Source organism: Prosopis cineraria, unplaced genomic scaffold (assembly GCF_029017545.1).
Source record: "Prosopis cineraria cultivar Desert tree isolate PC_DT_omini unplaced genomic scaffold, ASM2901754v1 PC3, whole genome shotgun sequence".
Classification (NCBI taxonomy): Eukaryota; Viridiplantae; Streptophyta; class Magnoliopsida; order Fabales; family Fabaceae; genus Prosopis; species Prosopis cineraria.
This window is the reverse complement of record NW_026555334.1, coordinates 5,221,238-5,236,830: the sequence shown is the minus strand read 5'-3', so window position 1 is coordinate 5,236,830 and position 15,593 is coordinate 5,221,238. Positions and strand designations below refer to the sequence as shown.

The window sequence follows — 15,593 nt, the reverse complement described above, 5'->3', positions numbered from 1 at the left end:
CTTCAACAATAGAAAATCCACTAGTTGTCAAAACTAAGTTTTTTATGCTATTGCTTAGGTGCTGGTTTTAAGATATACAAAGATTTAACAAGTTTATAAACTTTATTTTCTTGCCCAAGAATCACACATCCCTCAAGTTGCACCATATAAATCTCTTCTTTCAAATCACCATTTAAAAATACTGTTTTAACATTCATTTGATAAACAAAAAGCTTGTAAATCAAAGCTAAAGTAATAAGAATTCTTGTAGAAGAAATTCTAGTCACAAGAGAAAATGTGCCAAAATAATTAATATTTTTCTTTTGAGTAAAACCCCTGACAACAAGCCTTGCTTTATATTTATCGATTGAACCATATGAAAAAAAAAATTTCTTAAAAATCCATTTATATCCAATAGCCTTAGCTCCTTGAAGCAATTCTGTTGAAACCCAAGTTTTATTTTTCCTTAAGGTATCAATTTCAATTTTAGTTGCTGCTTTCCAAAACTTAGCATTAGGAAAAGAAACAGCTTCATAAAAATTTAATGGTTTATCTTGTACCAAATAAGTATAAAAATCTTCTCCAAAACTTGTTTCTTTTCTTTGCCTTTTACTTCTCGTTAAAATCAAATTCTCATTTAAATTTTGTTTAAACTCATAATTTTTAATAGGTTTAGAAATACGCTCAAATTTCAAAAAAAAATATGTTCAAAAAATTCAGCATCCTTAGTCTCAACATTTGTGTATAATTCAATTTTAATTTGTATTTTTATATGATTAAATTTGCAAGAAAATATTTAAATTATTATTCATGAAATTATTATGCCAATTCAAATTTATTCATGAAATATCAGTATTCAGGAATTTATATTTGAGATAATGGGAGGGAATATCAAGGATCAAGGAAAGCATTTTTTTATTTTCAAAATAATAATTTTATATAATAATAGGTATTATATTTATTCAGATATATTTAATATTTTCAAAATTAAAATTTTAAATTGTGAATTAATTGAGAAATTATATTTTAATTTAGATTTTGAGATCATAGGACAGAAGTTATATTTTGAAATTGCAATCGTATAAATTGCCAAAAAAAAAATTTACTCACAAAATTCTTCTATTAATTCACAAGTTTATGATAAAATTAGTATAAAAAAATAATTCAATTCAATTTTAATTTGTCTATTTATATGATTTAATTTGCAAGAAAATCATTTAAATTATTATTCATAAAATTATTTTACCAATTTAAAATTATTCACGAACTGATAATAATCTGAAAATTATATTTGAGATCATGGGAGATAATATGAAGGATAAAGGAAAACGGTTTTTGTTGATTTTCAAATAATAATTTTATATAGGAATATGTATCATTTGTATAGATATATTTAATATTTTTAAAATTAAAATTTTTAATTGTGAATTAGTTGTGAAAATAGATTTGAGATTTTGTGGTCATAGAACAGAATTATATTTTTAAATTATAATCTTATAAATTAGAAAAAAAATTAAATTTACTGATAAAATTCTTTTTCTAGTCATGACTTGGATTGATAAAACTTATTATAAAACTTATTGAAATTTACAGACAGAAGATATATTGATTGAATTAAATTACATTTTTAAAAATTAAATTATAATTTGGGAAGTTATATATATATATATTTGAGATCATAGGGGAGAATATCACGGTAAAGGAAAACAATTTTTATCAATTTTTAAAATAATGATTTTATATAGTTAATTTCCAAGTCTAAAATTAGTAAAAAAATTAAAACTAAATATAAAAATAAATCCTACATGTCTGCATAAAATTGTAGGAATGAGAAAAAAGGACACTTATCATCATTATAGCTATGCTTGTTATTCTACTATATATAGATGGTATTAATTGCTCTTTAAATTCTATGAAATTTCTTCTATTTTGAAATATAGGACTTAGAAAAAAGAATTATATTTGTAACAAACGTAGTATTAATTATTAATTAATTATCCTTAAAATTACGTAAAATGTCTAATATATTAAAAATATATTACTTTCCCAGCAAATAAATCTTACATTTAAAACGTATGGAATATACATTATGTTCCTTGGGAGAGATAAAGTAAAAAAGACTTGATCTAAATAAAAGATAAAGTAAAAAGAAATATAAGTCTCATGAACAATATCATTCTCTATCTTTTTTCATATCATATGATGTCCTTTATGTTTCCCATCTTGCCTTCTCAATTTAGAAATCTTGGAAGTTACAAAATTGGATAGAATCATTTGTCCTGCAAAAAGCAACGCTCATATCATATATTCCCATGTGTTCCACGAATTAATACAGACAGTTATGTTTTTTTTTTCTTTATGGCCAAATCCACACAAATAGAAAATGTTTCTCTTAGTATTATTCGAGAGAATAGTTCTATTGAAGAGAACTTTCACTTTGATATTTTCGAGAGAAATTCTCTTGACTATTTTTGGAAGAACTTTCTCTTAGATATTTTTAAGAGAAGTTCTCTCGAAATTATTTGAGAGAAGTGTGTTCTCTCAAAATTGTTCAAGAGAATAAACTTCACTTAAATTTTTTTGAGAGAACATAATTTTACTCTCATTTTTTTAGAGAATTTTTAAGAGAATTGTCATTTCTCTCAAATTTTGCACGTTTTTGTTGAAAAATTATGTTGAGAATTTTTTTTTGGTAGTGTTTTAGGAAAGAATGAGAAAAATTTATCTATTTTGAAAGAAGATAAAAATCAAATATATATAGGACATTGTTCATGATATAATTATATTATATACTTAACTGCTGTTATTTAATATAATAATCAAATTTGAAAATTGGCCTGAAATATTTGTAGGAATATAATTGAAGACATAAATTTAAAGTTTGTCACATTTTAAATTAATTTTATTAAAAACAATATTTTTAAGTTTTTATAAGTGTAAAAAATTATAATATATATAATATGTTTTTAATTATATTCATAATTGAAAATAACATCAAATATATGTATATATTTTGATTTTTGACAATTTAATATTGCTTATGTGTAATTAAGTAATAGATGATTTATTGCTCATATAAAGATTTCAATGCTTTAAAACTCCACTGATGACAAAAAAAGGCTACTGCAAATAATATATGAAGCCCATAAAATGTTGACATATATGATATCCATATTCTTTGAAGGTAAGCGATCTGGAATATCAAAGGGTGGGACCCTCCAAAATGTAAGCTTCAAGTTATTGATTAGATTATAACAGGAGATTTCAATACGTAGTAGTAAAATTTGAAATGATACAAACATGGAAAAAGAAAAAATAGCACAGCAAGGAAATCATAATTTCAAATTACTTAAATTAGCTAGAGTTGTTGATAACAAAACAAAGTTCTTGTCAAACAGTTGTGAGAATCATGGAAAAGTGATAACAATTTCAAATAAGCAGCTTTCCAGATTCTCTATTACTGGACCGGGGAGTATTGTTGAAAACAGCTATGAAAAGATCGGTGCAAATGGGTAATAGGATGATGACAGTGAAATAAATAGACAAGATGGTGAAAACATAAAGTGAATAAACATGCTGCTTGAGGATGTCCTTGAGCAAAAAGAAGAATGCAGCAGAGAAAGAGGCGGATATGGAAACGATGGACATGAAGAGGAAACTCAACCCTAAAAGAAGTTTGAAAGGCAAATCTTTGTGAAAATCTCGAGGTTGCTGTTGGGAAAAGAGGATGGAGAGGAAAAAGATGAGAAAGGTGATGGAGCAGCTGAAAGCCAACAGAGAGGTGAGCGAAAACAATTTGAAAGCTGGATGATGTTCTAGGTAAGGTTTGCCGGTCACGTTCTCAGCACCACCAGGGATGGTGATAGACGCTGTGAAGGCCACACTGGCAATAAGTGCGGCCACGACGGAGCAAGACCCCGACGTGCTCTTGAGCCATTCAACGCCTTCTTTGATTAAATTCTTGTGATCTCTTTCGAAAATTTCTTCTGGTGTCTCCCCTCTACGATTGCAGAGGAATTGCAAGTGGCGCGGCACTTTTTTCTGCATGTACTACAAATGGAAGAAAACTTTCATCAATTTATTATTTATACATGCATGACATGAAATGATTGATTTAATTTGGCTAAGGAGAGGGGGAAACGACACTAGAAAACAATAAATTTAAGACAGATTTGTGATTGGCAAAATAGATTTGTGATGGAAAACGTGGAATTTTGTCACAAAAAATGATAAGAAATACCAGTAGGAAAAGTGCTTTTTAAACTAGTTAAGCCTTTCTAAACCGGTTATCAAGACAATCCAGTCTAGAAAGTAATTAAAAATTTATTTTTTTTTAAAAAAATAAAAGCCTTTCTAAACTACTTGTCAACAAAACCAGTTTAGAAAGTTTAAAACAATCCAGAAAAAATCAAAAAAAGTTTCCAAACCGCCGGTTATACAATTATCTAGTCTAGAAAGCATTTTAAAAAAAATTAAACGTTTTATTTAAAAAGATCATCTTTTAGAACGATTGTATAAACAATGGGTCTAGAAATCTTTTTAAAGTCCAGCAATTCGTGATGTAGTTACGAAAATGCCACCCGTTTTATTTTCTAAACCATTGGAGGAACCAGTTTAGAAAGCTATTTTTACACGAGTGAAATAAATTCTGACAAAAGCCCTAATCTGTGTGTTGTTTTACTAAATGAGATATGTTACCAGAAGCCATTTGAGTTCCCACTGCATTTGCATGGCAGAACCACCAATATGCAAGGGCTTGCAATGTGAGAGCTTGGCAGCCAAGTGGAGGACGGTGTTGCCGTCTTTGTCTGCACGTCCCACGTGGCTTTTCCACAACATCTTATCCTTCAGGTACTCCTCCAGATGCTCAAATACATCATGTTGCTTGTTCTCCACAGTCACATGCAATACATTTTGGGCTAGCGAGTTCGTTTCGTGGATGGCCCCTGGTTCATCTTCCAGAATTTTCTTCACCATTTCCAGCACTCCATTTTTCGCTGCAATTAACAATATTGGCTCATTTCTCCCCCCTTCATTTTCCTTCTCTTCATCACACCCTCCAAATGAAATTTCAGGAAATTTTCCTGTTAAAACAAGACATTAAAGATTTTAAGTTTTTATAAAAAGATATTAAAATAAACGAAACTATTAAAAATATAGAACTTCACATATGCATGAATCTGAAATTCAAAGGATTTAAGTCCACGGGTTATTTATAACATTATTAATTTATAAATATATAAAAACCCACGGATGTAATGACAAATGAAAAATATATATATATATATATTTTTTTAAATCATAAAAAATAATTAATAAATATTTAAAATAATTAATCCTTTATTTTGTTGATCAATGCAATAAAGAATAAGTCTAGTTTGGATAACATCACGGCCACGAGCCCAAAAAAATAAAGGTCGCCATTGGATCTCTCATTAACTGTTGCACATACCTTTTTCTTTTGGGGGGGGGGGAAGTAGCAATAAAAATAAAAAAAAATAAAAAAGATACAAACTAAGTGCAATTTGTATACCATTAATAATCAATTTTAGAGGTCAAAATCATGATTTTGTAAAAATATATATAAAGAGAAATTTGAATATAATTTTATAAAACCATAACTTATTTAAGAAGTATAATTCACTCTTTTTCTCTAAATCATTTTTATTTAAACTATGCTGACTAATTTCTCCCCCATTCATTTTCCTCCTCTTCACGCCCTACAAGTTAATCCAATCAATATTAATCCAATTAAAACTTAAGAATTACATGTACTAGAAAAAATACATATATAAATGTGATTTTTATAAAAAATATTTTTTTTAAAAGAAAATCCCAGCCTGTTAGAAAACAGGCCATTTTAACCTGCCTGTTTTTTCAACTCAATTATTTGCTGAGTAAGAGAGTGAGCAATATTTCTATTACCAATATTAAAGTGTTGCCATCTATCCATAATCAATAGTAGTGATATTTATTTTGAGGCTATTTTATTTTCTTGAATGTAATAATTGTTTGTTAATTAGAAACAATAAGTTTAGTTTGGATAACAACCCAAGGACCGCAATCCCCAAAAGTTCTTGAAGGTCGACACTGGATATGATCTACCCATTAATGTTGGGCATAACTTATTTAATAAGAAGTATATATGCTATAGTATATAATTCACTTTTTCAATCAATAAACCATTTTGCTGGGTATCTCTTGAATGGGATATTCAAAAGCTAGAACTTATCAGGGGAAAATCAACTCATTTAAATAACTAGCTCATTAAGCATTTCATTCTACTCAGCGTGAAACTCAACGTGTGTGTAAAGAACGGTTAAAAAAAAAAAAACCAAGGAAAGATCAATATCTCCATGAGATATAATGATGGGTGGGTCAAGAGCGAGAAACCTTTTGGGTCATCGGTCTCAGGAGGAGGTCTGCGCATCACCAAGGCTTTGACACGACCTCCAACATATGCTACATCTTTATACTTCCAAAGTGCATCCAGTGTTTGAGCGCACCAAACGTGCTTTTGTTTCTTCTCCCTCAATGTCTTTATTTCCTCTAATCCTTGATTAATATATATATATAAACCTAATTAATTAAGCACAAGTGCGTATAACAGAATTAAAAGCACCATCAATTTTTTATTAGCACAAGCTAAGCTTTTTGTTAGGTAACTAGGTAGAGAACGAGAGTGTACGTACGTACCTTGGGGTCCCAACAACACAAGTCCACATAGCAAAACCAAAGAGCTGATTGCAGCCATGAATGCAGTCATGAAAATGTCACAACATGTCCAATAATTTTTGGAACAACATTTTCATAGCCAGTGATGTAATCACTTGCTGGGTTTTCTATATCCACAGTACTTCCGGGAAGAGCTACGACAAAACATGAACTTTGCTTGATTTTCAGATCATAATTATAAAGCAGAATTAAGCTAAACAAATAAAATACTTTCTTTTCATAAGCATGAACTTGCCAGTCTGCTGGGATTTTGACTGATGGCTGGTGCTCCTCAACGGTTTCACGTGTATAACTTCCGCATGAAAAAGGAAAATATATAGCAATAATTACTCCCTCCATTCTATTTTAGGCCAAAATAGACAAGAGTTGGATTTTATTATTTATAAAACAATACAATTTACAAAATTTGGGTAGTAATTAAATATAATTTTTCAAAAATACCCTTATAAAAATAATGGCCTTAGTTGATAATTAAGAGAGTGGGTGAGAAAGATTTAATTAAGGGCATTTTCGGAACAGAGGGAGTATGATTAAGTGGAGCATACATGCGTACTAATGATGAAGAGGTCAAGTATGTCTTATTTATAGGATAAAAAGACAAAATTAATTTTGATCATATGTATAGGGTACTTAATTTCTATGTTCATTTAGAATTTATGCTCTCATTAAATGTTAGGAAAAATTGTTAAAAATAATTTTGTTTATCCTTATTAGGAGAAAGAGGTAAAAACTTGTTAAATTTTAAGACAGAATTAATAAGGCTTAAGGTTTTCTCATATTCTAATAAAAAATGCAGCAAATGACTCAAACAGAACTAAATGGAGTACTTACCCTTGTATGCCAACTTGGCATACCATCTAAAATTGCTGATGCTGCTTTCGAAGGCAGAAGGTTTGTCGGCTAGGATATGGAGAGGGCTAATACTCTTTTCATCCATGGAGCCCACAATGTCCTTCTTGAACGTATGAATGATTTCAAATGCCAACTCTGCAGTGAATAGAATAATTCACGGGAGCAAGAATTAATTAAGTAAAGGCATCAATAAATAAATCATTAATTAGTTTGTAAATTTATAACAGGTCCGCCTCCTACTATTACTTTGGACTAAAATTTCGTGGTATTTAAACTTCACGATGAACAATTTTAAAAATAAATATAATAATTTTTTTTTTGAAATTTATAATTTTATTTATAAATAAAAAAGACACTCGGTAATTTTTCTTATATTTGAGAAGGGGAGTAAAATTTACGCACCAAAGTAGTCTCGGTAGAGGGTGCAATGAAGGACTGTCTGGCCATCGCTTGCTCTTCTGCATGGCCCAAGCGACTTGTCGGCGCAACGATCTTTGAGGTAAAAGAAAACATCCATATGTCCATTTAAAGCAGCCAAGAACAGAGGAGTCTCTCCATTATTGTTCCGTTCTTCAATCAACACGTGTCCTTGATGACGATGGTGATCAGCTTCAACGATGCACTCACACATCTGGAGCGACCCTATGGATGCTGCTCGATGCAACGCTGTGTCACCTTCAACATTCTTTGTTTTCAAACTCTCCACCGCCCCCGACGTCTGCTTAATTTCATCCACCAGCTGCTTAACTGTGATAGCATTGTTCTCGTTCGCCGCCACGTGCAACGCCGTGTCTTTATCACTGTTGACGGGCATCTTGTGAATCGTTGCGTTGTCTTTGTATGCCGTCACCACTTCACTCCATTCACCATGGAACGTCGATCGGTATAAATCCATCCCCGTCATCGAAACAAGTTGAATATCCATCGATGAATCCATGTGTTGCATTTTGCAGCAATGCGAGAATTACTGGCAAAACTCTCGTGGTCGTGTGTGGGCAGTCACCTTGGTGCGTGGTAGCCTTTTATACGTGATTAACTACCAAAATCATGTCCCTTATGTCTGAAAAAGCACAGAGCAGGAACCTCTGGGAAGCAATGCCAGTAGGGCCAGGGTCCCAGTAGAATCATTTTATTCCAGTAAAACTCTAATAAATTTTAAAATATAAAGTAAGTCCCTTAGATGTGAACTGGTATTTTTAAATATAAAGTCAAGTCACAACAAATTTGGGAGAAAAAAAAATCACAAAATAGAAAAATATTTCAAATTTAGGGGACAAATTTTTAATTGTGTCGTCTTGAATCTGCAAACTCACTTTTCCGATTTTAACATGGTACAAAAATTTTAATGATTAAATTTAAAAAATAACATGTCATCATCTAATAACTTTAAGGAACTTGCAACTTAATTTGTCTTGTTAAATTTGCAACTCATTTTTTTAACTTTAAAACTAGGAAAAGATTACATTATGTAAAAAATACTAGTTAAGGATCTAAGGGACTTATTTTATATTTTCAAATTTGTTACGGCTTTACCTGAATAAAATAATAATGCTTTTTGAACTTAAATGCCATCCTTCCATGACAATAATATCACCTTTCCTTGTATGGAAGGGCAAAGTATTATTATCTTTTGCTTTTTAATTAATCTCAATTTTGTTATTTGTGTTGTGGAACACGTTGTCTACCAGTTCAAATCAGACGAGCAACCCAAAAAAACATAAAAATCCATTTTTTTGTTCTCAACTTTGTCATCTGTTTTAAGTCAGTCGATGTATTATCGATCATATATACCTTGGACATATTCTGAATTTCTGATGAACAGCTGCTAGCGACACTCAGAGGGATGAAGTCTAGAAAACTTATTTGATTTGGAGGTAAAATTCATGACATACATTAATATACTATTTCGTTTTTAAATATAAGAAAAAAATAACCAACTCATTTAGTTTAAAAAAATTAGTTAAACATAATAATTGTGTCTAGAATTAAAAAATTTGGATTAAATTAATGAAACAAATTTGTCTCGTGAAAATGAACATTGATTTTATGAGGGGAAATTTGAAAAAAAAATGTTATAAATGTTAGAAGAAAATTATCTCCATATATAATTAAGTTCCTGACTGATTGCCTCCACAATAAATCAAGAACATTAAGTTTTGTCCAAAACAAAACCATATGTGCAGTAGTATATAACAAAAAAGAACGAATATACTAGATCAATTACTAGATTAAATTAGCTTATTTAGAGAAGGACAAATAAATAAATATATAGCTAGGTGGAGCCGGACAGAGTTAATAACTCAAATAAATAAATTAAAGTTTAATAGTAAATAAAATGTACCAAATGCTAAAAATCCATAAATTCATATCTAGCCTGCACAATTTAAAGTTTAATAATAAATAAAAAGTAACAAAAGCTAAAAAGCCATAAATTCATATCAAGCCTTCACACTTCAGCAATCTTGAGAGTTACAAAATTGGATAGAACTACTTGTCCTGCGAAAGGCAACACTCATATCATTTATTCCCATGTGTTCCACGAATTAAATACAGATAGATATATTTTATTTTCTTTGTGGCCGAAGACTACAGAGAGAAACAAACTTACTTGAATCCACACAAGTATTTTATCGGTTTAATTTAAGAGAAAATTGGTGAAAATAATCTAGTTGGAAGCAAAATTAATCAAAGGGACCAAATGTACTTGAAGAACCAAGGCAAATATTTTATTTATTAAATAATTTGAACAAATAACTAAATGCCCCTTTGTGTTAATAATCTTTTTTTTTTTAAAAAAAAGCACAAAATTTGATTGTTGGAGCTCCAGTCCCTCCTCCAACAGTGACAATACACTTGCCAGAGCTCTAGATAGCAAGTGAAGGGTCATTGGAACCAACACCACTTGATTGCATGTAATCATTAAGCATTACATGTAAATTCAACAACTAGAGGGTGCAAGGATTTTAATTTAGGGGACAAAGGCTTTGGCTTGAGTGCAAGGCTTTTGGCTTAAGATGCAAGGGTATGGCTTGGGTGTAAAGCTTTTGAGCTAAGGTGCAAGACTTGTGGCTAGGGTGTAAGGCTTCTGACTTGAGGTGCAAAGGGTATAGCTTAAGTGCAAGGCTTTTAACTTGAGGTGCAAAGGTTATAACTTAGGTGTAAGGCTTCTGATTTGAGGTGTAAGGGTTATGGCTTAGGGTGCAAAGGGTATGGCTTAGGTGAAAGGGGTTTGGCTGAGGTGCAAAGCTGCTGATTTGAGGTGCAAGGGTTATGACTGAGGTGCAAGATTTCTAGCTTAAGGTACAAGGCTTCTGGCTTGAGTGCAAGAGAGATGCTTAGAGTGCAAGGCTTCTAGCTTAGGGTACATATGTTATGGCTTAAGATGCAAGGCTTTTACCTTGTGTTATAGCAATGTCATTTTCATGTAATATGTAGTCATTTTCATAATCTGCTAGAAATTACATGTCAATTATTTCTCAAGCATGCTTGCAAATTTTTTCCCATGTCTATTTACATGTGTAATCAATGGTGATTTACATCTAAATCCGAGGCACTAACAGGGGTGTCTTCTCTGTGTGATTGATTTACATATAATTCGTTGGAGATTACATATAAATTATTCCTCAAGCATGCTTGCGAATTTTTTCCCATATTCATCTCATATCAATAATTATGAGATGAAGAAAAGACTACTCCATAAAATGGTTTACCAAAATTTATTTATGCCTCCAATAAGATGATTAGACTAAAATTTGTGACAACAAGATTTTCTATTTAAATATGCACATTTTCAATTGCAGCACTTAAATGCATCAAACCAATAAAGTATTGTGAAACTTCTAGTCTATTTCATACATAGACTAAAAATATTCCCTTTGAGATTGTGCAACTGCTACCTTTTACCTTCGTCAATCTCAGTCTCGCAATCTCACAGCCTTCAACTTTTAGTCTCTATCCCATTCATTTCTAACCCCAATGAATCGCACATGAAGCTCGAGAGAATCAATTAAGAGCTAAGTTGGTAGAAAATAAGAAATTTTTAAAGAGATGATGGCTCAATTTAAGTCCTTGACCAACGAATGCATTTTAAATACGTATACACCTATAATTGAAGATCAAGGAAGTGATGAGTCTGATGGTGATGATTAACAGTCTATGAATTTATTATGACTTTAATTTGGATTACTTATAAACTTGTTTATTTTAGATATATTTTCATGATCAGTTATATTTGTTGTTGCATTGGTGCTGTTACTAGTATTTGAAATTGTCCCTGTAATAGGAAAGGGGTTGACAAGAAACAAAATTTGACATTAATTTGATTTGCCAATTTCTCATGGAATTCTTTTGAAAGTTTACATGAGAACTATTTTCACTCGAAAGAAAAATACCTGAATCTACATTTCCATTTTTTCATTTCTCTCAAAATTTTTTGAGATAAAATAGTTCTCACAGAACTTTTCGAGAGAAACTTACCAAACACTGACACAATCCGTTCGTTCATTTCTCTCAAATATGTTTGTGGGAAATTTTTTCACACAATTTTTTCTAGAGTCATTCTCTCAAATAGTTGCAAGAGAAAGTGTTTCTCTCATTATTATTTGGGAGAATAGCTCTCTTCGAGAGAACTGTCTCTTTATATTTTCAGAGAAGTTCTCTTACCTATTTTGGAAAATTAGATGTTTTTAAGAGAAGTTCTCTTGAAATAGTCCGAAAAGAATGTGTTCTCTCAAAATTGTTCAAGAGAATAAACTTGACTTGAAAATTTTTGAGATAACATAATTTTACCTACGAGATTTTACTCTCTTTTTTCTCAGGAAAGAATGAGAAAAATTCATCTCTTTTGAAAGAAGATGAAAATCAAATAATATATAACATATTGTTCATGATATGATATGATACAATTTTATAATTGCATTATATATTTAATTGTTGTTATTTAATATAATAATCAAATTTGAAAATTGGACTAAAATATTTGTAGGAATATAATTGAAGGCTTAAATTTAAAATTTGATACATTTTAAATTAATTTTATTAAAAAATAATATTTTTAAGTTTCTATGAATATAAAAAATTATAATATATATAATATTTTTTTAATTATATTAATAATTGAAAATAACATCAAATGTATGTATATGTTTTGAGTTTTAACAATTTAATATTGCTTCATATATAAACACATACTTGTGTAATTAAATAATGTATAATTAATTTCTCATATAAAGATTTCAATGCTTTAAACTCCACTGACTGCTAATAATATCTGAAGCCATAAAATGTTGACATATGATATATATCCATATTCTAAGAAGGTAGCGATTTGCAATATCAAAGGGTGGGACTCTCCAAAATCTAAGCTTCAAGTTATTGATTAGATTATAACAGAAGATTTTAATACACAATAGTAAAATTTGAAACGATACAAATATGAAAAAAGTAATAATAAAACAGTGCAGCAATGGAATCATAATTTGAAATGACTTAAAGTAGCTAGAGTTGGTAACAAAACAGAGTTCTTGTCAAATAGTTGTGAGAATCATGGAAAGGTGATAAGAATTTCAAATACGCAGCTTTCCACCAGATTCTCTATTACCGGATTGGGGAATTTTGATGGAAACAGCTTTGAAAAGATCGGTGCAAAGGGGTAACAGGATGACGCCGGTGAAATAAATAGACGAGATGGTGAAAACATAGAGTGAAAAAACATCCTGCTTGAGGATGTCCTTGAGCAAAAAGAAGAATGCAGCAGAGAAAGAGACGGATATGGAAACGATGGACATGAAGAGGAAACTCAACCCAAAAGAAGTTTGAAAGGCAAATCTTTGTGAAAATCTCGAGGTTGCTGGCGGGAAGTGAGGATGGAGAGGAACAAGATGAGAGAGGTGATGGAGCAGCAGAAAGCCAACAGTGAGGTGCTTGCAAACAGTTTGAAAGCTGGGTGGCGTTCTAGGTAAGGTTTGCCGGTCACCTGCTCAGTACCACCAGGGATGGTGATAGCCGTAGTGAAGGCCACACCGGCAATAAGTGCGGCCACGACGGAGCACGACTCCGACGTGCTCTTGAGCCATTCAACGCCTTCTTTGATTAAATCCTTGTGATCTGTTGCAAAAGTATCTGCTGGTGTTTGCTGATTCCTATTGCAGAGGAATTGCATTTTGTGCGGCACTTTTTTCTTCATATACTACAAAATGGAAGAAAACTTTCATCAATTTATACATGCATGACATAAATGATTGATTCAATTTGGTTGAGGAGGAGGAGGAAATAACACTAGAAAACAAGAAATTTAGGACAGATTTGTAATCGGCAAATTTTTTTGTCACAAATCATTTGTGATGAAACAGGTGAATTTTTGTCACAAAAAATTGTAAGAAACACTAGTAGGAAAAGTGCTTTTTAAACCAGTGAAGCCTTTCTAAACTGGTTAATTATCAAGACAACTGATTTAGAAAGTAATTAAAAATTTAATTTCTTAAGAAAAAATAAAAGCCTTTCTAAACTGTTTGTCAACAAAATCGGTTTAGAAAGTCAAAAAAATCAAAAAAATGTTTCCAACCAGTTATACAATTATCTAGTCTAGAAAGCATTAAAAAAAGTTAAATGTTTTATTAAAGAAGATCATATTTTAGAACAGTTGTGTAAACAACCAGTCTAGAAATCTTTTTCTAAACCTGTTCTTCATGGAACCGGTTTAGAAAGTCTAATAACTCGCAATGTAGTTATGAAAATGCCACCCCCTTATTTCCTAAACCATTGGCATAGGAACCAGTTTAGAAAGCTATTTTTTCGCTAGTGAAAAAAATTCTGTCATAAGAGCACTAATCCGTGTGTTTTTTAAGTAGAATGAGATATGTTACCCGAAACCATTCGACTTCCCACTGCATGTGCATGGCAGCACCACTAATATGCATGGGCATGTAATGGGAGAGCCTGGCAGCCAAGTGGAGGATGGTGTTGCCTGCACTGTCTACGCCTCTGAGGAGTTTTTCTTGCAAGTTCTCCTTATGTGCCTCATCAGGTACTCCAAAACATGGATTTGCCTGTTTACAACTGCCACATGCAATATATTTTGGCCTTTCGAGTTGGTTTTGTACATGACAATGGCCTCTGGTTTATCTTTCAGAATTTTCTTCACTATTTCCAGCACACCATTTTCCGCTGCAATAAACAATGCTGACTCCTGTCTCTCCCTTTCATTTTTTACCATCTCTTCTACCCCTGAAAATTAATCCAATGAATATCCATGGCTCTACCTACTTACATATACAGGGGGAACAGAACACTTCAGGCTCTCTTTCTTCATCTGCTAACTCTTATAATAAATATTTTACTAGAGTTCTTAAGTTTACCAATATGCAGAGTTTCTTCCCCAAAAAATCTATAGAGAAGGTGAGAATTTCCTTTATGTTGTGAATTGTGATTTTTAGCCATAATTAATGGTAGACTTGTAGTTTGTGTTGATCTGCAGTAAAAATTTGGTTGCCAACATCTGCACTTTGTTTGGCATCACCGGCAATTGAAAAGTGCATATCATTAGTGGATCCAATTCAAAGGTGGGGGCGGATTCTATGTTCAGAAAATTCGCCCGAATTAGAGGGGAGAATGATGAATAAAGACCTTATAAAAGTAATAATGTCAAGCTAGAAATCTCTTTATAGCTAAAGTTCCCAAATTCAGTTTTTTTTTTCTCCTATGTTTCAATACTAAAATTTTTAAAAAATTTTAACTTGGCATTATTTTTTTTATGAGGCCCTTGCTTGTCATTCTCCCAAATTTAACTGTTGCCAACTTGCCATCCATGATATTTAGTGATATTACACACACTGCTTTATTGTCTTGAAGCTATTTTCTTGAATGTAATAAATTCTGGTTAGAAAGAATAAGTTAGAGAGTTCTTAAAGTTGATCACTATAGAAAGTTTCTTGACGGCCCACAATATCTATGAAGATTAGAGAAGGTGATCAGAAATACCTTGATGTTGGTGAGATTTTTTTTTTCCTGCCAATATTGTGATTTAGTTA

At 31.3% G+C, this 15,593-nt stretch overlaps 3 protein-coding genes across 4 annotated transcripts in view; all 3 read right to left on the bottom strand.

Annotated features, from left to right (window-relative positions):
* Positions 1-3,203: 3,203 nt before the first annotated feature.
* LOC129304770 (ankyrin repeat-containing protein ITN1-like) lies at positions 3,204-6,795 on the bottom strand. 2 transcript variants are annotated; one of them, XM_054944555.1, is made up of 4 exons: positions 6,676-6,795; positions 6,373-6,534; positions 4,678-5,063; positions 3,204-4,029 (listed from the first exon to the last, which is right to left on the bottom strand). In XM_054944555.1, exons 1-4 carry the CDS (start codon positions 6,743-6,745, stop codon positions 3,409-3,411), a joined length of 1,239 nt encoding a protein of 412 aa, XP_054800530.1. In that variant the 5' UTR covers positions 6,746-6,795; the 3' UTR covers positions 3,204-3,408. The 2 variants fall into 2 exon arrangements, with proteins under 2 accessions (XP_054800530.1, XP_054800531.1); XM_054944556.1 differs by having other exon boundaries at positions 6,373-6,528; positions 6,676-6,783.
* Positions 6,796-6,890: 95 nt separating this feature from the next.
* LOC129305038 (uncharacterized) lies at positions 6,891-8,483 on the bottom strand. The gene is made up of 3 exons (XM_054944940.1): positions 7,969-8,483; positions 7,546-7,701; positions 6,891-7,006 (listed from the first exon to the last, which is right to left on the bottom strand). The coding sequence occupies exons 1-3, from the start codon at positions 8,468-8,470 to the stop codon at positions 6,903-6,905; spliced, it is 762 nt and encodes a 253-aa protein (XP_054800915.1). The 5' UTR covers positions 8,471-8,483; the 3' UTR covers positions 6,891-6,902.
* A 4,880-nt stretch (positions 8,484-13,363) lies between these two features.
* LOC129304663 (uncharacterized) overlaps positions 13,364-15,593 on the bottom strand; it is a 4,695-nt gene continuing 2,465 nt past the window's right edge. The window contains exons 6-8 of the mRNA XM_054944393.1: positions 14,667-14,790; positions 14,430-14,622; positions 13,364-13,753 (exon numbers count right to left, since the gene is read on the bottom strand). Of these exons, the coding sequence (XP_054800368.1) occupies positions 13,364-13,753; positions 14,430-14,622; positions 14,667-14,790 (707 nt within the window). The remainder of the gene's footprint in view (positions 13,754-14,429; positions 14,623-14,666; positions 14,791-15,593) is intronic.

Excerpts from the sequence above, each read along its gene's own strand:
- LOC129304770 (XM_054944555.1), bottom strand. The coding sequence starts at position 6,745 with ATGACTGCATTCATGGCTGCAATCAGCTCTTTGGTTTTGCTATGTGGA. Across the intron at positions 6,535-6,675 it reads TGTGTTGTTGGGACCCCAAG|GATTAGAGGAAATAAAGACA; the intron begins GTACGTACGTAC and ends ATATTAATCAAG. Across the intron at positions 4,030-4,677 it reads GGGAACTCAAATGGCTTCTG|TACATGCAGAAAAAAGTGCC; the intron begins GTAACATATCTC and ends TTCCATTTGTAG.
- LOC129305038 (XM_054944940.1), bottom strand. The coding sequence starts at position 8,470 with ATGACGGGGATGGATTTATACCGATCGACGTTCCATGGTGAATGGAGT. Across the intron at positions 7,702-7,968 it reads CCTCTACCGAGACTACTTTG|AGTTGGCATTTGAAATCATT; the intron begins GTGCGTAAATTT and ends TATTCACTGCAG. Across the intron at positions 7,007-7,545 it reads TGCCAAGTTGGCATACAAGG|TTATACACGTGAAACCGTTG; the intron begins GTAAGTACTCCA and ends TTCATGCGGAAG.